At 41.8% G+C, this 23,165-nt stretch overlaps 1 protein-coding gene across 3 annotated transcripts in view; it reads right to left on the bottom strand.

Annotated features, from left to right (window-relative positions):
* Nucleotides 1-23,165, bottom strand: part of CAMK1D (calcium/calmodulin dependent protein kinase ID) — a 369,044-nt gene that overhangs the window by 69,240 nt on the left and 276,639 nt on the right. For all 3 annotated transcript variants that reach the window (XM_084617259.1, XM_084617257.1, XM_084617258.1), the window contains exon 4: nt 3,889-4,027. In XM_084617259.1, coding sequence (XP_084473385.1) covers nt 3,889-4,027 — 139 coding nt within the window. The remainder of the gene's footprint in view (nt 1-3,888; nt 4,028-23,165) is intronic.

The raw sequence follows: 23,165 nt of genomic DNA on the forward strand, positions 1-23,165 counted from the left end.
AATGGTGGTTGAAAAATGAAGGGACATATGAATTTTTAGTGCATCTGGCACGCAAATATCTTGCGATGCCAGCTACAACAGTGCCATGAGAACACCTGTTCTCACTTTCAGATGACATTGTAAATAAGAAGCAGGCAGCATTATCTCCTGCAAAAGTAAACAAACGTGTTTGTCTGATTAATTTTTTTAATCGTGCGATTAATCACGATTAATTTTTTAATCGCTTGACAGCCCTGGTATTAACTGATTAATTAAAAAGGGTACTAACAAGATGAGTCTGTACCCATCAGAATCTCTCAGGACCTTTCATTTTTCTAACCACTGTCTCCACCCTTTGTTTATTGTCATTCTTTGCTGTGTTATTTAAATCAGAATCTCTTAGGGTAGAGATCTGCCTTTCCTATCTGTTAAGTGGTGCTCTAAGAATAATGATTATAATAGCAATAGTTAATTATTGATGTTGAAAAGTAAAAGTCCCAATCCCAATCTTGATTGTGGGATCCTCTGGCCTCCATCAGCGTAAGCGTCAGGAATTTCCCCAGCCTAGGAGTCCACAGGACCTGCTTGCCCTCTTGCAGCCTTCTGCGGCAGCTACAACGGCGTGCACTGCCAACCCTCTGCTGGGCCCAGGTTCCCTGATGGAGTTGGGCTCATCTTTACATCCTGTAGCTGGGAATCACCAGCTGCTATCATTTAGATTCTGTCCAACTGGGTTGGATGATTCCCACCAACTTCCTGCTGGTCTCCTCTCCAGAATAGGGCTGGCTGTTCCCCAGTTCTCTGGCCCTTAAAGGGGCAGACTGGCCTGTCACAGGCATGTTAACAGGGTGGTGTGGAGAAGTATAATATCCTGGTACAAACTTGGGAATTACAGCAAAACTGTAAGGCCTGGTCTACACTAGGAAATTAGGTCAGTAGAACTACGTTGCTCCAGGGTGTGAAAAATCCACAGCCCTGACCGACACAGTTAAACTGACCTAACGCCCCTGTATACAGTGATAGGGCAACAGATGAATTCCCCCCCCTAGCTACCGCCATCGGGGAGGTGGAGTACCTAGACCAATGAGAGAACTCCTCTCATTGGCGTAGGTGGAGTATTCACTGTGGCTGTTTATGTGTAGACAAGCTCTAAAACTTTACCAACATGTAACGGTCCAGAAGCAGAACCAATGAACAGATGAACAAAGCAATGAGAGGCACAGTACAGTCCTTACCATCTGCTCAACAAAGATTTGAAGCAGCAAGTTGCTTTTGTAAGACTGGAATAAAAAATGAAACCACCCATGGAAAACATGAAGCTTCAGTCATGACTCTCTTACCACCAGAGTGTGATGCTGCCTGGATTCCCCTTTTGTGACCTGGGAGGACAACGTAGGGGAATAGGCCAGAATATCAACAGCTGAGGGACAAGAGATGGTTATAAAGTCCCACCAAGTCATTGACATTGGATTGCTTGGCTGAGACCACTTTTCCTCAGTCTTCTGATAGCCAAGAAATCCATTGGCCTCTGTAAAAGAGTACAGGTCCTATACCCTAAGAGGAAAAGTGAATCCTATCTCAAAATGGAGAAGCATTTTCCATCTCTGACCTCCGCCTAACCAAGTATTTAGATAGCTCCCGTCACCAGAGTCACTAGGTGCTTCAAATGTTAATTAAACTTATCCTCACAATAATCCTGGAAGACAAGGAATTCTTATCCCCATATTAAAGATGGGGAACTGAGGCTGGAAAGACTAAGCAATTGACCCAGGGAAACTAAGCTAGTGGCAGGAATTGAACTTAAATTGCAGTTTAGTTCAGGTCAGTGCTTTAACCACAAGACCATCCTTTCTCTCTTATAAGTCTGTATTTTGTTACAAGCTACATTAGTTTGCTCTTTCACTTTTATCCTACACTAAGTGATAAATTTGTGACCCCAATGCTGAGTATATATATTCAGTTATTGTCTTTTATTAAAAAATATGCCTTCTGCTACTGTATTGTTCAGGGTACCCAAATCTTAAATGTACTGGTTTTCTCTAGCTATGCACACCATTAAATCTTTACAAAGAAATATCTGCTTATCATCTCAATGGCAGCATTCAAAATGGAAGGAGAAAAGCACGAAGAAATAATGCTATTATTTGAATAGAAGGGATGAGAGATTCTGCTCTAATAACACACGGGTACAGCGAGGAACAAAGACTAATCTCAAAATCATACAATTACACTGTGTTCTTCAGAAAAGAATCACTTGTGCAGAAAGCACTTACAAAAACATTGGCTCAAATGGAATGACCCTAAAGCGGGATTGATAGGGAATTGGTAAACATTTTCCAAACAATTAATCTTGTGACACTCTGTACATAAAAGCAGTACCCTGGAACCCCCATATTCACCCCTGTCATATAATTATGATATATTGCACACAAAGTTTGCCATGTAAGATATAATATGAAAGGTCATGATCTGCTGAAACCCATTGTCCTGTCCAAATCTGTATATCATTTGTGTGTATCAAGTTATGGGATTTTGCTGCATGGTTGTTACTGAAATATGTGGTAAGTTTGCTAGTGACATACAAAGGAGGCAAACCACTCCCAGGAGGGTGTTCAACAATCATTAATCAGCAGTGGAGTTGTAATCAAGGGATTTACAATTCAATGGCAGTTGCACAAGACCACACCAGGGGGAATTGCTTAATCCTGTGACTCAGCAAGGCCCACCAGAACATGTCTGGGCTAATATTTTCCAGTCACATGGATTGAGGGTATAAAATAAGGGCAGTGGCATCATGCCTGGGCCTTTCTCCTCCTCCACCTGTGCTAGAAGCATCAAGAATGCTGGAAAGACAAAGACTTCAATTGAGGAGACTGGTCCCAGGCTTAAGAGAGAAGCTTGTATATTAAGAATTGTAACATCCAGTGTGGTGAGAAAACTGCTTGATCTAAATACTACCTAATGTAATAAGGTTTAAGATTTAGACTGTGCGCTTACCTTTTACTTTCTTTGGTAACTATCTCTGACCTTTTATGCCTACCACTTATAATCACTTAAAATCTATCTTTCTGTAGCTAATATGTTTTGTATTTTACCTAAAACAGTGTGTTTTACTTGAAGTGCTTGAGAAATCTCAGCTTAATTTACAAAGGCTTCCGTATGTCCTCTCCTGACAGAGGGGCAGATTGTCTAACAAACTTACACTGGTCAGGCTTCTGACCAGGACAAGATGGTACAGCTTTGGGATGCACAGCTGGAGAGCTGGGGGGAATGGGCTTGTGCCTTTCTCTGTGTGATTCATGAGTGGCTTAGGGACCATTCATGCAATCTAGCTGGGTGTGGGGCTCCACATGCTGTTATGCTGAGTGATAACAATGCCTGGAGGGGTTTTTTGCTTGTCACTAGCAAAGAATTGCGAGAGACAGCCCAGGCCGGAGAGTTAAGGGGGCACAGCGGTCCCATAATTCCAGGTTGTAACCCAGGGATTCCGTCACAAATCCCTCATCATAAGTAGTATGTAGTATTTAATGTAGCACTGTAAACTTGCAAGGCACTTTTCAGCAGTAAAAACACATGCATCTGCCCAGAAGAGCTCACATTCTTAATGTAACGGATGTCATTTTCCCAGAGGATAGATTTGCTGTAATCCCACTCACCACTAATGTTGGTGAAGGTGGCAGGATAAGGCCCTTCATGAGACAAGATAAAGAATCACTACTCTAGATAAAACACAGGACAGCTGTTCAGATAGGCGACGGTATTGATTATACAAAGCCTCATTCAAAGGATGAATCTCTACTCAAATGGGTAGTCCCACGGTAGTCCTGAAGAGTGAGAGTTAGGCTTTGTGGTAATTGGGCCCACACTCATTAATACTATGTGGAGATACAAATAAGTAAGTGGCCTTACCTTGAGATCTCGATGCACAATGCCCATTCTGTGCAGGTAGTAGACAGCATCCAGGACCTGCCGTATCAGAGTGCTTGCATCCTTCTCGGTGTAAAACCCTTTCTCTACTATGCGGTCGAAAAGCTCGCCTCCAGAAACGCTGAAAAACATCATGGAATATAGAAGTGTGAAGATGTGCTTATAACTCTCTAAAGGTATGTCTACACTGGAGCTGATTGCAGCTTGGGTAGACACACTCAAGCTAGCTTTAATCTAGATAGCTCGGGTCCTGGAGCAGTGAAGCTGCTAGTTAACCAAGACCCTGGGATGACTTGTATAGCTCATATGGAAGCCCATACAGCCCCAGTTCCACTGCTCCAGCACCCAAGCTAGCTAGACTAAAGCTAGGCTCTGTGTCAGCAATGTACATATACCCTAAATGATGGCCGATGAGAGTACAGAATCAGATTCAGTTCAAGCAAGTGACTGTCTAGTATTACGGGGATGCTCAGACAAAGTAGAAGAAGCCTCAAATATTAGGATTTTGGGGGGCTTCCCCTAGCACAGAAGCTTGTCAGTTTGCTTTCAACACTGAATCCACCTAATGGAAGAAAAAGTTTGATTGAAAACAATAAGATAATAATTATAAAACAAAAAACATCGTGACTCCCCTACCATAACAGAATGGCCCATCTAGTCCAGTATACTGTCTTGACAAGGGCTAAAGAAAAAGCACTGGGCCAGACTCACTAGGGCTAACTAGCACAGGGTAATTACACTTTCCTAGGCCAGCAAGATCCATGAGTAGATGAGGAAGGACAGGGAGCATTTCTGATACTGTCCAGCTGTAATGCACTTTGTGTGTGTAAATTAAAGTCTGACATCGCCGTCTAGTGGCTGGCCCAGGAAGATTATAGGGGTCTTACTACTGTCAGCATCTTGACTCATGCTTTAGTGGTAAAGGCTTGTGTTTTTGGAGCTGGAGGGCAGAGTTCTATTCTCCTTCCCCTGTCTGTGTGAGATTTATACAGTAATTGTGTCTGATACCTACAGCACATTCATTCATTGTACTGCTTTCGGATTCCTACTGGGGAGAAAAGATAGGCAGCCTCTTCCAGAGGCTTCACCATTTTACCCATTCCTACTTGTTCGTATATCACAACTTAGACACACGTTTATGTTACAAGACTGTTGGGCGAGCCTGGCCTCAGACTGACTCTGGCAGACCACATTTATTAACGAGAGAACAAAGATTATGAGATCAGTTCCCCACCAGGTAACCCAGACTGGGAAAGGGTTTCATAAATCAAAGAGAAAAATAAAATGGAACCATCCCAATATTATACTTATACTACATTACACTTCTCTTCTGCTCTGCTAGAAATAACATGCTCCTACACCCATCTTACATAAAGAATGGTCCACATTAAACTTTTTAATGGAACTTTCTGTGAAAAAAAGAGGAAGGTCTTTACTGAGCTATTGAAATCATAAAACTGTCAGCAAGAAACTTTAACTGCCCCACCAGGACACATAAAAGATTTCTATTTTAGCAGGAAAACAAATTAAAAAAAATAAAATTAATGCGATGTGTTTTCTGCAAGCTGTACCACTTAACATATAATAAATAACAGACTGAAATGTTCTTTAGAAACAAACCTAATAAAGGGAAATAATAGAGTTATTAAATGCTCATGTGGTGGGAGCTTTACATTATACAAACACTAGGTAATTCAGCTGCAGGCACTCCAAGCAATAATCTGTTTGAATAAAGATATGAGGTCACTTCCTAAGGAAAGTTAGGAGCTGAAACAGAAGAGAATGCTGCTCCTGGAAATTAACATGTTCAACTTGGAAACTGAAATGAAATCTAGGAGAAAACAGCCATTTAAACTGAATAATCCACCAGTTAGTTACTAAGCAACTAAACTGAATGAGCCACTGAAATATTGAAACTAAAATGAAATTATCCAACAGAGGTGAAATTCACCCAGGGCCTGATCCAAAGCCCACTGAAATAAATGGAAAGGCTCCCACTGGCACCGATAAGCTATGAATCAGGCCCCGTGGGAGCCCCTTCTGCGTCACTTAAACTTTTTACTTCCACACAGACCAGGGCTGGAAGCCTGGATCCAGAGTGGTCATGCAGAGGCTCTCTGCACTCCCTATGCACCATAGAGGGGGGCTCTGTGCTGGCCACAGAAACAGGCTGATGCAGAAGGTGGCACTATACAGGCAGGTTGGCAGCAAGCCAGGTGAGGGGCTCCTGGATCCATTATGTAGTTCTCGAGGCTATAACATCTAGCCCAGGTGGCAAGGAGGTACCACAGCCTACGGCTGCTGCAGCTGCAGAGGAGGAGATGCGATGCAGCTCCACACCCTGGGTTGTGGCGACTTTTGTCCATTCTCCATCCTGGGCATTTCATTTGCATAAAGTTGGAATGCTCATCCTATAGGAATCCTCCTACATAAAGATTATCTGGTTGCCACAATAGGAGCTATAGAATGAAAAGTGAATAGATACAATGGACAGGCAGGTGCTATTCAATACTGCACAGAATGCTGCCCCAAATCTTTGATTTTAGATCTACATTCAATATAAAATCCATCCAGACTCCATTCTCCTTGCCATGGAAGAGTCTCCTAAATGCTGTGCAAAGAATCTATTTCTCCATCCGCAGAAGGCAGATACAGTTTTATTGAATCTGGCTTTTATTAACTGTCTGTCTTTTTATATTTCCCCCAACCCCTCTTGTACCCTGTGGATTCCCTGCACTGAAAATGTAGTCCATTCCATAGTTAGTGTGATTGAATACAGCATGTTTCCCTATGAAATCTCTGTGTGCTTTGTTGTGCACTTCACACAGTTCCCTGGTTTTAATTCCAGAGATATACTGCTTTACTAGACACTGATTTACAGCATGTGCTTTTATGTGCAAGGTCTCTCTCCTCCCCTACTCCCAAAGAGAATAACTCCCTACTATTTTTAATCAGAACTACTTGAGATTTCCCACACACACACACTCCACAAGTCCTTTACCTCTTAATCAAAAGCTCTTCTAACTTGAATTTAGTTCAGTTGATCTACTGTACCCAGGCTCAATCTGTTTATAATTTACTTTCAACACACAGGAGATATTTTCAGCCTATTGAATGAGGCACTGCAAAGCAGAGCAGAAATGCAGACACACAAGATAGACATTCCATGGGCGGTTACCTCTTACGAATTCAGGACATGACTGTGACTTCAAGTACGCCTCATGCAGGGACCAAAGGAGGCATATGGCATCCTTTACTCTCTTGCATGGGTTACCTGTGTTGCAAGTGCAAGGTAATGTGCACTGGCACAAGACACTTGGTATCCTGGTGCCAAGGGTTTGCAATGGTGCATCGACACTGGCATAACTTTACTGGTGCAACAAGCCCTGGGATAGACAAAGCCTTGTCTCTTCAAGCAAGAAGCTTCATAGCCATAGCTGCCCCCAAGAACGTTCTGCCCCACAGCACCTAATGGTCTAAACCTGGGTCTCTCTAGCTGCGTCATCCCTGTCTTGGAGCGTGAGCAGACTCTTCAGTAGCTGAGACTCAGCCCATTATATTGAGACCAGGACTTCGCAGGCTGTTCTGAAGTGAGCAGGGAGCCCTAGGTGTTTATGAAGCGTTTATGAAGCCCTCCCGCAATGTTTGCACTGGTCTTTGTCACTTATGGGATGAGCTGCCGGTGGGTGTGCCACAAATTCCCCACTTTCTGAGGCAGTTACATTCAGCCTCAAGTAGCAAGAGTAGCCGTATGTGAAGCTGGAGGTGATGGCAGTGTAGGTAGGTCCTTGTCTTAGAGGACGGGGAAGCAGTTTCCTGGCCAGATGGATATGGAAGGAGACATTTCTCATCACTGTGGCAATCTGTGTGACTGGAAGGAGACGGTCTCTGCCTCGCAGCTGTCACTATCTAATCTGAGGTTTCAGAGGAGCCGCCGTGTTAGTCTGTATCCGCAAAAAGAAAAGGAGGACTTGTGGCACCTGTTAGTCTCTACGGTGCCACAAAGTACTCCTTTTATCTAATCTGACTGGATGTACTTCACCAAACGTCTGTACAACACGGAGTTGGAGCAGCTGCAGTTTTTCTCCCTTCGCTGATTCTGATCTTGTTTCTATGCAAGGAAAACGGCTGGACAGGAACAGCCAAGCGTGATTACTTGGAGGCAGTTCAATCCTGGTAATGACTCAGGTGCTACAGGAATCTGGAGTAATATTAACACAACAAGTGCCTAGGGGTATACGATGCATATTCAACAAAAAGGGGCTTGTGTCTGGCCCTCTTACAGTTCAGTGCGCTCTACATTCTGATGAGTCACTGCTGACCATTTATTTTAAAAGGAGACAAAGAATGGTCTTGAGATTAAGTCACTGGACTAGAACTCAGAAAGCAGGGGTTCAATTGCTAGTTCTGCCCCAGACTTCCTGTGTGACTTTGTGCAAGACGTGATCTCTCTCTGTGTCTTGGTTACCCATCTGTAAAATGTCTAATAATACTTCTCTGTTTCACACAGGGTGATGTGAGCTACTTAGCTATTATAGCAAGGAGATGTATACCAATATCTGCATAGACAGGAGGTGGACCGTTGGTTCTCAAGTAGATGTGGTACTGAATTTAATAAAACTAACAATGACACGTGTTTGAGTTAAAATGAAAAATAAAAAAGTTAATACTTTCTACTTCCACAGCACCTTCCATCTGGAATTATCAAACACTGTTTCAACAATCACTGATCACCCAAATGAGGTAGGCCAGAATGCGTATTATCCCCATTTTTCAGCTAAGGAAACTCAGACACTGAGATTAAATGACTTGCCCAAGATCACACAGAGAGTTTGTAACACAGCCAGGAACAGAAGCAGATCCTGACTCCCCATCCAACCACAATACCACCCTTGCTAAGAAAGGTGCCTTGTCCTGATCCATTGTCCCTGCTTCAAGACAGTGTGTAATAGAATCATAGAATATCAGGGGTGGAAGGGACCTCAGGAGGTCATCTAGTCCAACCCCCTGCTCAAAGCAGGACCAATCCCCAATTTTTGCCCCAGATCCCTAAATGGCCCCCTCAAGGATTGAACTCACAACCCTGGGTTTAGCAGGCCAGTGCTCAAACCACTGAGCTATCCCCCCCCCCCAGCCCCCACATACTGTCTGGCTGAGTGTTTGAACAAAGAGCCATTTTCTGGAAGTGGTGTGCTTACATGTGTGAGTTGTAAGCTGAACTTTGCTTTTGACACTTAACATTTGTTCCAAAACGTCTATACTAAATAAACCAGACTACTGGGTGACCTTGGGTAAGTCATTTTACTGCATAGTGCCTCAGTTTCCTGATCTGTAAAATGGGGATAATGATATTGGCCTCCTTTGTAAAGCACTTTGAGATCTACTGATGAAACACACTATACAAGAGCTAGATATTACTGCTATTCTATTATTAGTATCCTGTATCTATTGCAACTCATTTTCCCTACAACTGGGAAATAACCCATTGCAGCCTTCCTAGCCAGGTGGAAGACAACATTACTAATTCTCTGAGCACAAATGGTAGGTGCCTCAGAAAAACAAGTAAAAGACATGGATCATAAGCTTTTCATTCCATGGAGCAAGAGTGGGCAGGACAAAACAAGTGAGAATTCAAAATATACTGGGAGAAGGGAAAGGAAGGACAAGGGTGACAGCAGTAAGGTCATGTAGTTATGTGGTAAGAGGGAAATCCACAACTTAACAGCCAGCCAGCATAGCGCTAAGACATTTGTATTGATCTCCTGCACCGGGGTCAATGTCACCCGAAGACACGTACCCATCTTGATTGTGTCCTTGCAAATCTCTCGTTTTTGTTTCCTTTTTTCTCCTCAGATTAAATAAGAATAAATTGCATTGTTGAAATAGTAAAAAAACGGGTGAAAATATATATAATAGAGCTATATGCACCTGGAGCTAGCACGCATCATTTGAAATAATGAGAAATGCAGAAAAGAAATAATGAGAGAAGAGACTATTAAAGTAGGGTCTAACTAAATATATATCGGCATGGTCAAATTAAAAGCAAAACAATAAGATAAAAGCATTTGACAGTGGAAGACTGTTATTGGAAAGCAGACAGATTAATACTGTGTATTTTCTGAGTTTGTGAAAAGGGATAGGTAGAAGGAATGACAGGCAATTTGAGTTAGAATAATATGCAGTTCCATAAGAATGTACTGACACAGATTGCCATTGCTTCCGTTTATTGTGCATAATAAAGGCTCGAGTAACTGGATGTTCATGATCTGATGGTAAATTGGGCTTGATTCTCTTCTCTGCCAATGTAAATAAAGAATAACTCCACTGAAGTCAATACAGACAGATAGGTATAAAACTGGTATGAGATCCGAATTAGAGCCTCTGGTTTTATAGGAGGGAGCGTGTCAAAACAGAAGATATTATAAATAGAGCTGTTAGACATTTGGTTCGTTAAGGAAGTGGAAGGTTCCCTTTAACAATTTTGTTGCTTCAGTTCATGTGTTTCAAATGAAGCCAAGTGAAATTTAGCTGACATCACTTTTTTTTTTTTCTGGTTTCAGATAAAAAAACCTGCATGGTTTCAACCAGAAACCACAGCTTGACCAGTTTGTTCAAAACTTGACTCACGTTCACCAAAAACAGAGACAGGCCAAACCAGAACCTCGGATCTAAAACACCAGCTCTGGATTTGGCTCCAAGATCACAGTTTGAATATATACACTAGTGGGCAGGATACAAACCCCCACTGTGAACTTTCAGAAAGTTTGCTTTTCAATCCACCAAGTTCAGGACTGTTCCAGTTGTGCCTGTCACTGAGATGAAGTTTGGATCTAGATCTAGTATCTGTCTTTGTGGTTTGCAACAAAATCCTTAACTCCCCTGGTTTTGGGTTCTGATATGAAAATTTCATGAAGCTCTCATGAGAAAGAATCAGAAACCACAGAGCTATCTCTTAAAATGAAAAATTACAAACAGAGTCACCATCTATGGTTTTCCATTTTTTAACTTCTTGGTCCTCCCCACCTGGGATTTACATTTAAGACCAAACTCTCAAGTTACTATGAAACACACACTTATAGATTCTAAGAATCAATGATGAGTAGTAAATTATATGAGAAGATCCACTGATTTCAATGGAAATACTTGTCGCGTCGGCACTACCCAGTAGGAGTGTGTGTGTCAGAATCTGGCCTCTGACCAAGTTTAGGGTCAGACACTGAGCCCAGTTTCATCCATTATGTTGATGGTGTAATTGATAAATGAAAGCGTTTGATAAATGAATCTGTCACCTCAGATTCATTGCTTCTTCAAGAACACTACAGAGGGTTCCATTACTTCAGCAGAAAGCCAGCCACGTTCTGTTTTCAATCCCACTGTCCTTCAGCAGTACATTACTTTTTAAAAACTCTAATTTACTTTTATTACCAGATAAAGATGAGTCCAAATAAAACCCCATCTCCAAACATCTCATTCAACTTCATAGCTGCCTCCTATCCCTCTTGTCAAAACCCAGGATCCAAACACTCCTGTGTGCTGGGTGGTGAACGTTGCACCTGGGACCTGAAATCTGCACCTGAGCTTTGCAGCTTGGACCCACCTCTATTCCATCTTCAAAACAGGACCAACTTATGACACTGCATAGCTCTATCTCCAAGTTCTCTTAAGGCTAACCACCAGTCCACTACCAGAATGGGATAGATCTGCTGTAGCTGCATTGCAGAGGGCACGTCACTAGTTACAATGTTAATCTTTATAAAATAATGTATATATTGGAATTTGGAACTAATAGATGTTAGTTATATTTAAATGATAATTTATTTGTTGATTCTTTTCCCTTGTTGGCAATACCCATTTTTAAGGTATAAATCCTCCCCTTAATACAGCCATTCAACTTCCTATTGAGTGAGCTGTAGCTCACGAAAGCTCATGCTCAAATAAATTGGTTAGTCTCTAAGGTGCCACAAGTACTCCTTTTCTTTTTGTAAATACACAGGCTCCTGTGCCATTTGGCAAAACGTGTATATGTTTAATGCTGACAATTTAACTGTTTGTTTGTTTTTTATAAAAGTCTTATTGATGACATCATCGATATTGGTATAAACAGAAACCAGTAAAGCTATTAAGTATCAGGAGGACAATCCCTCATGAAGAACTGCTACTGGGAAGTTTGCCTGATGTCATGACTACATCTTCAAGTCACAGTGCAATAGAGGGATGTATCTTTAACAAAACACAATGTTTTAATTTGGCATCACATCAAAACTGTGATGGTGCTTCACTGGGACTTAACATTCACCCATCAGGGATGAGGGATGACAGGTCACCCAGTTGAAACGGGGATGATCCTAGAAATGTGGAATAGGTATGAACCCTAAGTATTGGCCAATATTAAGGTCAGCAAAAATTGAGGCTTTTACTAATCATCAGTCAACTGTTTAACTGCTTAGAATTTAATTGTCAACACTTAACTGCTTTGGGACTTCCTAGTAACAATTTATTGGGGTAAATGTATTATGGAGGCAACTCAATATCTTTGCTTCCAGTCTTTTACATCGGCATCTTTGCCGTGGCAGCAATCTCTTAATCTTCTGATGTTCCGCTAAAATCATTGTAGAATACAATGGTAAATGTGGTAGAATGTGAAGCACTGGAATTGCATGAGGCTCAACCAACTTAGCATGTTAGACTACAAGTCATAAGCAACCCGCCCTTTGTAAGGAACATTGCCATTCTGAATTCTCCAGTGCAGACTTGCTGGCAGGGATGAGCTGACATCACTGGGAATCCCAGCACAAAGGCAGTATAGTCATAATAAAAAGCCTAAAGGATCTAGTACTGATGAAAGAACTCAGCGATGAAAACAGCACCTAGTGTAAGCTATCTAAAACATAAATTTATGACTGCATATGAGGGCTTGTGTTCTTTTTCATGATAATGTTAAACACTTTGCCCCGTCCTATTCTTACTGAAGTCAATGGCAAAACACACATTGATTTCAGTGGAAGCAGGACCAGGCCCACACTTTCTAAATTTGATTAACTTACTGCAGGGTTCTTATAAGCCAACAAAAGCACTTAACTCAGCCCATCAGGTACAGAGCTGGGACAATCAGGTGAGATAAGAATGGTCTGAGAGAGTTAAAGGGGCACTACCGGGAAGTTCAGGCTCCAAATATTACTTTTATCAAACAGAAGGGTTTACAGGAACTATTATTAATACAAATGTTTTCATTTAAAAAATAATAATGAAAATTTGGTTCTTGTTTGCATTTAAATTTCTTTTGCATTGTGCAAGTTCATGACAAACTAAAGGAAATATGACTAGCGCATAATCCCAAAGGAAAGACATACTAGCTGCTCTCGTCTCATTGTTCCAACTTAGTGAAACGCAAAAAGACAATGAACAAACAGCCAAAATAGTGTAATTTATAGATTTCAGGTCCATAAAGGACCATTATAATGATCTAGCCTGAGCTCCTGTAAATATAATTAGGCAATTAAAATTCTCTTAATGCCAGTAATCTAAGGTGTTAATAATAAGGTAAGGATGTTTGTTACTATAAAAATATTATAAATCCTACAGAGCCCTGCATCATTCAGCTTGCACCTTAGAAAATTGCACCAGATGCCTCATTCACTGCACATCATAAAATATTCAAACTGAACGAGTCAAGAATTTTCCTTGCTATTGTAGCTTTAAATCAGGACTTTTAAATATGGCCCTTTCACAAATATGTGCTCGTAGGCCATCAGAGGAAGAGTACAAGACTAACTGTAGTCTGTTTTTAAAAAAATACAGATAGAAGCATACGCATTATAGGCGGCACAGGTAGTGATGCCTCCGGTTAAGGTTGCCTGACACTTTCCATTAAAAGATGCTGTTTTCAGGTGCTTATAACTTTGACAAATTTTAATGGTTTGGGATGAAATTTGCCAAGCTGGCTGTCTGCCTCAGGTTTTTTGTTGTTTTTTTAATTTCAGCAGAAATTTTTCAGCCATTTCTCAGAATGAGGTTAGGTGAAAAAATGTTGTTTTGCCTATGTTAAAAAAATATACAACTGTTTCTTTGAGAATCTCTACTTCCCTCATGCTCTGGAGCTAGGAGCTGAAATGTGGCTAGGGGTTTTGCCACCCTCATGAAAATCTGCCCAAGGTTGTTCAAACTATAAGCCTCTGAAAATCTCAGTTTGTACATGCTCAGTAGAGGCTTCTTAAGAGGGTTGCAGCTAAATTCTCTGAAGTTTCCATTTACACTAAGCATGCTCTAATCCCTCATCCTGACTGCACATGTGCTATCCCCAAATAGGGTGACCAGATAGCAAGTGTGAAAAACCGGGACACTTTTTTTTTTTTTTTTTGGAGGGGGACGGGGACTATAGTTGCCAATATAAGACAAAGCCCCTAGTATCAGGACATCCGGTCATCCTATCCCCAAAGAGCAACTAAGTCCGCTCCATCCCAGAGGCCGAGTAGAACTTTTCCTGCAATTCCACAGGGACACTGTCTCTCCTGTGCTCTCGATGCACCTCCTGCTGGCACCCAGGCAGTGAGGAGAAAGAAGAAGGTCCTGACCGGAGGTGAGGAACTGGGCCTTAGGGAATGGTCAGGGGAGAGACTGGGACAAGGAGGTAGGAAGGGGATAAGGACAGGGACTCATACATGCAGCCAAGATTGGGGGAATTAGCCTGGGCCAGGAAGAGGAGCCAAGCAGGTAACCTGGGCTAGGATAAGGAGCTAGGGGACTGTGGATCTGGGAAACAGAGCCAGTGAGGACTTGGGGGGAGGGATAGGATGTGGAGTTGGGGAGGACTGATGGGGACTGGGACATGGAGCTGGGGTGGGAGGCTGGGACAAGGAACTGAGGAGGCAAGACTTGGTCTGAGATGTGGAGCCAGGGAAGACTGGGACACAGGGATCAAAGCAAGGTGCTTAGTAGGGGCTGGGTGATATAGAATGGGCACCAGGACTGGAACAAGGAGCTGATGGGAAGTTGGGGGAGGCAGTGGCAGGAAGAAGACTGAGTAAAGCACATGCTGCACAAGCTGGGACAGAAGTGTCTGTAACCTCTGAAGTATACTTCCTAGACTAGAACCCATGATTCCTGAGTCTCAGCATCCCTCTGCTGTAAGCAAATAGCTGTGAAAGCCACTGGTAAAATGTGTGCCTTATCTGCCTCTAGTGCAGGCCCTCACAGAGGATGACAACCTACTACTGCTGTGAGTTATTCTGTTAGCTCATGTGGCAGAGGTTTGTGCTGACAATGAACTGCAATTCCACATGTGGAATATTCTGGTTTTTTCAGTTTGCTTTTTTAAAAACCTAGAAAATTAAATAAGTAATAATAAATGTTAAAAGAATGTTAAGGTTGCAAAGTAAAATAATAAAAAATTAGGAAATTGCCTGTGGAATCTTAATTTGAACCTGGCACATATGCCTTATGATACTGTCTTTAGTTACACAATCACACATTATTTTTTCCATAGAACCCCTCCACAGCTGTAGCTCTTGGTGGGGTCTACACTAGGCTTTGTCCAAAATTTCCCTCTGGATCCAACACCACTTCAGCTCTAATAGTGGTAGCAACGGTGGGAGCAGTAATAGCTGCAGGTGAGAGCCTGTGTTTTACATAGTGTCACCTAACCCTGCTCAGAGAAGGCCAATGACATGATGCTTAAAACGAGAGTGGTTTGTGAGATCTTGTCTACACTGGTGCTCTCACTGGTGATAGCAACAATGGAAAATGTAGGGCTACAAAAATTCAGAACACCTTGACAAGCTTTGACTTGAACTGTATTTTAACTCTATATGTAACAAGTTCAAGGCCTGGCCTGAGACACATCAGTTATGGTGAAACTAGTGACTGTCATTTACAGTGATACTAGTGGTATAATTATGAGTAAGCCTAGGCATCTATCTATATTAGAGAAATTGCACTGGTAATTTTTCCTAATGTAGCTAGGCCCTAAGAAATTCTATAGCAAATTTTAAGTCTCAAGCTCTGCTTAGCAGCCCACAAACAAACTGAAAGGCAGATGATGGTTAAACAGTTTCCACTCAGGCTGTCCTTTTAAATTTGTTTGGTGGCACCAACAGTTGCCAAGCAAAAGATTAAAATCTGCAGATTACGAGGTTTAAAGTGTGCACATTCTCATATGTATTTTTAAAGGGGAATGTTAATTAGTTATGTGTTTGTTTTCCCCCAACAACTTTTAATTAAATCAAAAGACAAAAATCAGGGTGAATTATGGCACCATTAATTCACATTCAATGTGTTGTCAGGTTGGTTGCCAAAGACTCAGCGTCATCAACCTCCCAACATTAGAATACACGCACTATAATTCAGTCCCCAAAGGGTCTCACTGAGATCTTAAAATGTTATTTTTTTAAAAAAAAAACGGGCTTAAAATACGTTTTTAAAAAAGTATATGTTAACTCACTGATGAGGTTAATTCTGAGGAAGAAATTACTCTCTGCTTTACTCATTTTCTTATGTGGAATTCCAACAATTCAGTCCGAGCATGACTTCTCTTGCCCAACTTTTACATATTACACACACGCACATGCATATATTATATACATATATGTATATGCGACTCTGTCGTCTGAAATTTTCTGAGTCTGCTGCCACTGAGTAGAGGAGTGAAGCTCTGTATATCCACTGTACACACACATACACACACACACACAAAACCACATCTGAGGAATTTTTCTTACATTTCTTGGGGCTGGAATAGTATATTTTATAACTATTGTCCCACTTCTACCGTACTATCTAGAATAAATCGATATTTAGAATCCAGAGGAGATTCACCACCTGACAGCAATTTAAAAGTAGGTCAGATTTCAGGACTAGTAGATCAGATTCCATTTTCCCTTTAACTTGTTTTCCAGTGGAAACTAACCCCAATGTCCTGCCAGCATTTACTAGGAAAAACGAGGTTCTAAAAATACTCATAATTGAAATAACTGAAAATGGAGGCCTTAAATTATGCAAGTGATGGTAACAGCTATTAAATGTGAAAATCTAAAAGAACTGCCAATGTATCAGTAAGGATTGTCTTGATTCTGAAGAGAACAAAGAAAAAACATAATGCATGTCCCAATAAGAGCAGGTTTCAGCCCTCAACACATTTGCTGCTGTTTGTTCAAATAAAACACTAAAAATTCACTTACCCGTGTTCATTTAACTTTTGAGTTAGATTTCCACCCAGATTCCAGTGAATAAGTTTGCAGTCAGAAATGTTTATGGAATCAGTGATTTTTAAGATTATATTAGATAATAGTCACAGAAGGTGAAATTCATCCATGGGCAGATGACCAGGAGGAGTCCCACTTAAGCGTTTACTTTGAGATCTTCTACAGGACCTGTGTAGTGCATAGGCTTTGAGTTGGTCCTCTTCCCAGGAGTAAATTTAACCCAGAAAATGCATTTTGAACTCAATATGCAACTATTTGTCCCAGAAATCTAATTCTAAAAGTTAAGCTAATCTAGAAAGCGAATGGAAACAATAAAATGAAAGCTAAATGTCAAATCCAAATGAGTCAACACAATTCAAATTTATCACAATATCAAATTTTAATCAGGTACTTTATTTAACAGGTTATAATATAAAAAAACCCACTCATGAAAAATCTGCATACCAAAATTATTCCCAGAAATTGTTCAGCAGCTTTTGAACAACAAATCTGAGGAAACTGTAAGCTTCTTGCAGATGACTGGCGAACACAGACAGAGATGAAATCCATCAAATAAATTATTCACTTAGAATTATTCACTCAACTCTGGCCTGAATGTACCACAAAGACATTTTTTTAAAAAACCTCTTCAATTTACTTTCTCAAGATAAAATATGACAGATTCATAGATTTTAAGGTCAGACGAGACCATTATGATAATCTGTTCTGACCTCATGTATGACACAGACCATGTAATTCCTGCATTAAATCTGTAACTTCTGATTGAATTACTGTTTAGAAAAGCATCCAATCTTGACTTAGGGACTTCAACTGATGAAGAATCCATCACACATCTTCGTTAAGTTCTTCTGCCCAATGATTAATTACATTCACTATTAAAAATTTGCATCTTAATTCCAGTCTAAATTTGTCTCACTTCAGCTTCTAGACATTGGATCTTGTTGTGCCCCTGGACCACACCCTCGCCCAGATGGTGAATCATTCAGCCTTAAGTAAACCAAATGGGAAGAGTGGGCGGCTCCGAGGGGTGGAGCCCACAAAGCCCTCCCTTGTCTGGAGCTGAAGTCAGAAACAGCAGTAGCAGAGCAGTAGAGTTGAAGAGACTGATGCTTCTTCTCTATCTTATGGACACCAATGACCTTCACAGACCCTACGCTCTGCCCCTTTCCCTCAAACTCCCTCCATTGCTAGCCACAATCTCCCTGACCTACATGCTCCTCTATCTCCTCTAACTCTTCCTAGCCCCCCGTCCCTTCCTTCCTTCTACTCCCATGCTCCTATTAACTCATCCCCCCCATTTATTCTTTCCTCCACCTCATCTGTCTTGTCTGTTTAGATTTTGTTCTGTGTTTGTACAGCACCTAGAACAATGGGGACCTGATCTATGACTGCAGTCTCTAGGCAACACTGAAATGCAAATAATAAATCATAATCAATTGTGAGCTCCATGGGGTAGGGACCATTTTCTCTATCTATTTCTACAATGTCTCATACAATGGGGCCTTGATTCTGTTTAGGGCCTTTCTGGTGCTACCATAATGCAAATAATAAACAAACAATAATAATTACTGCAGAACTGGAGAATCCTGTCACTGAAAAGCGAGTTTTATTCATTCTATTTTCTGTGTATCAATAACAGGTTAGAAATAATGTTCATAGTTAAAATATCATGATTAGACAGCACCTGGAATTTTTTGCACTGGAAATCAACAGATGTCCTCTCCCATTAGCAAGGGCTGATTTTCCAGGCCTTGCAGTTTGTGCTGATAATGCACTGCAGGGACCTGCAAGGACCAGCTAATTTATTTTTGTTTGGACAGAGGGCGGGCAGTGTAGTCTGGCTCTCAAGGCCTCAAGGAAGCTTTTATAATGCACAAAACAGACATAAAAAAACCCTGCATCTGGTCCTAATTCCTAATACTCTCCAGATAAAACCAGAACCACCATGTGAACCACCAAGACAGCTGCATTTGATGAGAATGCTGCTCCAAGCTCAGCTCAGTGGGAAGCTCTTGAAACAGATAGTTCTTGGGGGAGAATCCTTGACCATTGTGGAAGTATAACATTGTATAAGTATAACGTTGTATAAGGGGACATGCTGGATACATTGTATATGAGAGGGCATGCCAAAACATGTTACAAAGTATCTGAGGCAGCACACGTAGGGACAGTTAGCTTTTGAATGGAGAAGCAATTAAGATAGAGCCAGCACGTCCAAGAAGCAGGCATCAGAATGGAAGGTGTGAAGGGCAATTAGATAAGTTAACTGGAAGCTGTTAAAGGAGATTGTTAAGGGTGGCAGGTAATTGAAGATACATGACTGGTCTCAGGGATCTTGAAGGGTGGTGACTAAAATCTTTTTCTTCTTTTGTCTGTAACTTCTCTGTAACTTGTTCTCTGAAATACTGTATAAATTAAGAGACACAAGCCCCACTGGGGGGCTCACTTCTAAATGTATTAGCAGAGCAGCTTTGCTAATAAAACAGAGTGGTCTGATAAATTGTGAGTCTGAGTCAAACTTTGACACCATGGAATTCCTTAGTGAGGAGATAAGAATGAACGGATGTCTGACCTTTCATGGAGCACAATGCAAAACCCACCTGTGCACAAAGACCTTCTTGCAATAGTGTAAGGGGAAAAAAGGCAAACAGAGACCCCACTAAAAGTACCTGGACACAGAAGGGGCAGAGTGAGGTCTTTACAATTTTAACGTGATCATTAATTCTGTGTTTGGTGCCTGATGTTACTAAGATGGCTAAACCAGATCAGATAGTTAGCTGATTAACAGAAAAAGTCAGCATTGTTAGTATCTGCAGTAGCAGAATGTACTGCACTTTAAAAAGAATAAAAGCTACACCTCAAGGGAAGCCTTTTGTTGAAAGATAAATCAGGATCATAACACGCAAAAGATCTCCAGGGTGCCTACATAAAACAAACAAGCCCCAAGGCTTCTTTTAATAATTCCTCAATTATTGACCTACTGGCAGCAGACTTAAACCAGACCATTGAGATGTTTGTAATGAAACTCATTGACTCAGCATGGAGAGTTATTTTCCGGGAATCTATTCACACAAATGAAAACACATGCACCCTGATGTTAATAATGAGGACTCCAGCAAAATAAGGAAGATTTATAAAAAAGTAGTTATTTGATACTGAACTTTTGGAAATGTCTTAAGAATCCAGGCTGGTCTGCTGCCAGATGTTCTATTTTTACTGGCACCATTCCATGGCCCAAGGAGAGTTTTTAAATGTCTGTTTATTTATTATTGTTCCTGGGCTGCAATGTATTCTCACATATTACAGAGAGACATTTTAAATGCCCTGCAACTGAAAACACTTCAGATTAAGTCATCGGCAGTTAATGCAAGTAACTCTGCAGTAATTGTTTTAATGAGGAGAGCAAACTGGTGCCATCCAACTTACTGTTACACTAACACAGTAAGATCACTTTCTTATGTTTTTAAGAACATAAATGGACAGTGCCATGTTACCATAACAACAGGAAACAATACACATCACATTCATTTTCCCTAATGTACTTTAAGAGGCAGATTAATGAGAGGTTTGCTCTATAAGCAAGTTAAACTATTGCACTGTAAATGTTGAAGCTGGGAAAAACAAAGTCAGAATGAACACAACTAATTAGACTTGTCCAGGAGCTGGGCTGATTGAGTAAAGCTTCAGCCACGTTCTCACAGATTCAGTAGCACACAGGACCTAAATTCTGCAGCAAGGCCCTGATATCAGCAAAATTCAGACTGTCTCCCGTGTTTTATGGAAAGCATGAATGTCACCTGTTCAGGGCCAGATTGTGCCTTGCCCCTGTGTGGGTCTGCAAATAGTGTGAGGGTGGAAAGGTAGGATACAAGAAGCATTTCCTTCTAGTGTCCCTCCCTCACAGGGACTAGACACAACTGCAGTACCCTCTATCAGCCATAGGTGCTGGAACTTTGGGTGCTGCCGCACCCCCTGGCTTGAAGTGGTTTCCATCATATACAGGGTTGGTTCAATGGCTCTCAGCACCCCCACTACATAAATTGTTCCAGCACCCCTGTCAGGGACAGCCCCTTACTAATATCCTGTGGGTTGCTAGCTATTCCAAAGAGGGTAGAAAGGAAGACTATAGTCCCTCTTCCCCACCCCCCACATCACACAGAACTGGGCTGATGCACCAGGGAAAACATGCTGCACTCTACTAATAGATGGAGCAACGTGTGCATTTGCCCTGTGCATAATCCCTCCCAGAGTTCCTCCTAAGGCAGTTCCATACTGCACACACACCACCCCCTCCTCCCCTTCCCCCCCCAGCCCCGGCAGGCCCTGTGTGTTAAAGCCCCAGTCTAACCCTCCCAATGTCTTGTGTTCCAAAAATATTATAAAGCACCATCCACAAGCCCTAGGTGCATCCCAGAGCAACAACAATACAAGCAGCAGAAATACACCAGCTTTAAATCACAGCCACCTAACTAATCCTCCCTGCTCAACTATCCATCTCCCATGAAAAAGCCCAAATAAGTAGATGAGCCTTGAAGCATGTTGTGTGCCAATGAGGTTTTGGACACTGAAGAAATGTAAATCAGCAAACAATGCTATCCTGTTTCTAATACATAACTTTCAGGAACGCAAGTTGTCGTGATAATGGGCAAGCATGTTTTTGTAAGGAAATTGCAGGCTATTGGAGCTGGATTGAACTGTCACTATAACAATTTAGTAAATTTTTAATGACTTTAGGGACTTAGTGTTTATCTTCAGTGTATTTAATTTGGTCTAAGTGGCATCTGATAACACCCCAGACGCTCCTGTAGATAAAACCAAATGACTTCACAGTTTTATAGAATAAAGGGATTCAGCTTTGACCTAGAAATAAAATTATCTAATAACTATATTTCTGTATAATGTTTCTTTAAACAAAAAGCTCACAGTTGTAATGATTATTGTTTTATTTCTGATATTTACATGGCAAGGACTTGTAAACCTGTTAATACCTATTAAATAAATGTACAGTATTAAAAAAAGAAAAGAAATACAATAATTCAAGCTTTCTTTTTCATTTTGTAATGATTTTTAAGGATCACTCCTGGACTGTAGATGCCTTATCCAAATGTTAAAAATACAATAACATGAAATATAAAACCAGCAACTTCTCTTCAAGCCAAAATCAAAAATAACCAAACCGATGAAATCAAAACCAAACAATAACCCTCACTTACTGACAAAGATTGCACTTTTTATGTTCCTGTGCTACATGCCATATATCTTCTATCCTCTAAGAATTCTGGCAGGGGAGGGGAGAGGAGTTAGAAAATTATCATAGAAATCATATTATCGTTGTTTATGTAATACTCACAGCATACTACAAGATTCACAAGCAAATATCAAGAAAAAGACCTTGACCCAAAGACTTTGCAGTCTATATAGTAAGATGATAAATGCCATGTATTTGATATTGAACTCTGGCACTTAAATACTACAGGCCAGATCCTTAATCGTGTAGCCCAGGGGTGGGCAAACTATGGCCCGCAGGAAGGATCCAGCCCATCAGGGCTTTGGATCCAGTCCGTGGGATTGCCACCCCCGTGGTGCCGCAGGCCCCACACCGCTCCCGGAAGCCTCCTGCAGCTCCCATTGGCTGGGAACGGGGAACCACGGCCAATGGGAGCTTCGGGGGAGGTATCCACAGGCGAGGGCAGTGCACGGAGCCCTCTGCCTCCTTCCCCGAGGGGCTGCAGAGATGTGGTGCTGGCCGCTTCCGGGATCCTTTCCTGGCCCCGGTGCACGCCGCTGCCACCCTGGAGCCGCTCCAAGTAAGCAGTGCCGGGCTGGAGCTCGCACCCCAAGCCTCTCCTGCACCCTGCATCCCAACTCCCTTCCCTGAGCCCCCTGCTGCACCCTGACTGCACCCCAATCCCCTGCTGTACCCCGTACCCGTTCTGCACCCCAACCCCTGCCCTGAGCCCCCTCCCAAACTCCTCCCTGCAGCCCTGCCCTGAGCCCCCTCCCACACTCTGCATGCCCTCCTGCACCCCAACCTGCTTCCCTGAGCCCCCTTGTACACTGCAC

The sequence above is a fragment of the Lepidochelys olivacea genome (genome assembly GCF_965140295.1).
Source record: "Lepidochelys olivacea isolate rLepOli2 genome assembly, chromosome: 1".
NCBI lineage: Eukaryota > Metazoa > Chordata > Testudines > Cheloniidae > Lepidochelys > Lepidochelys olivacea.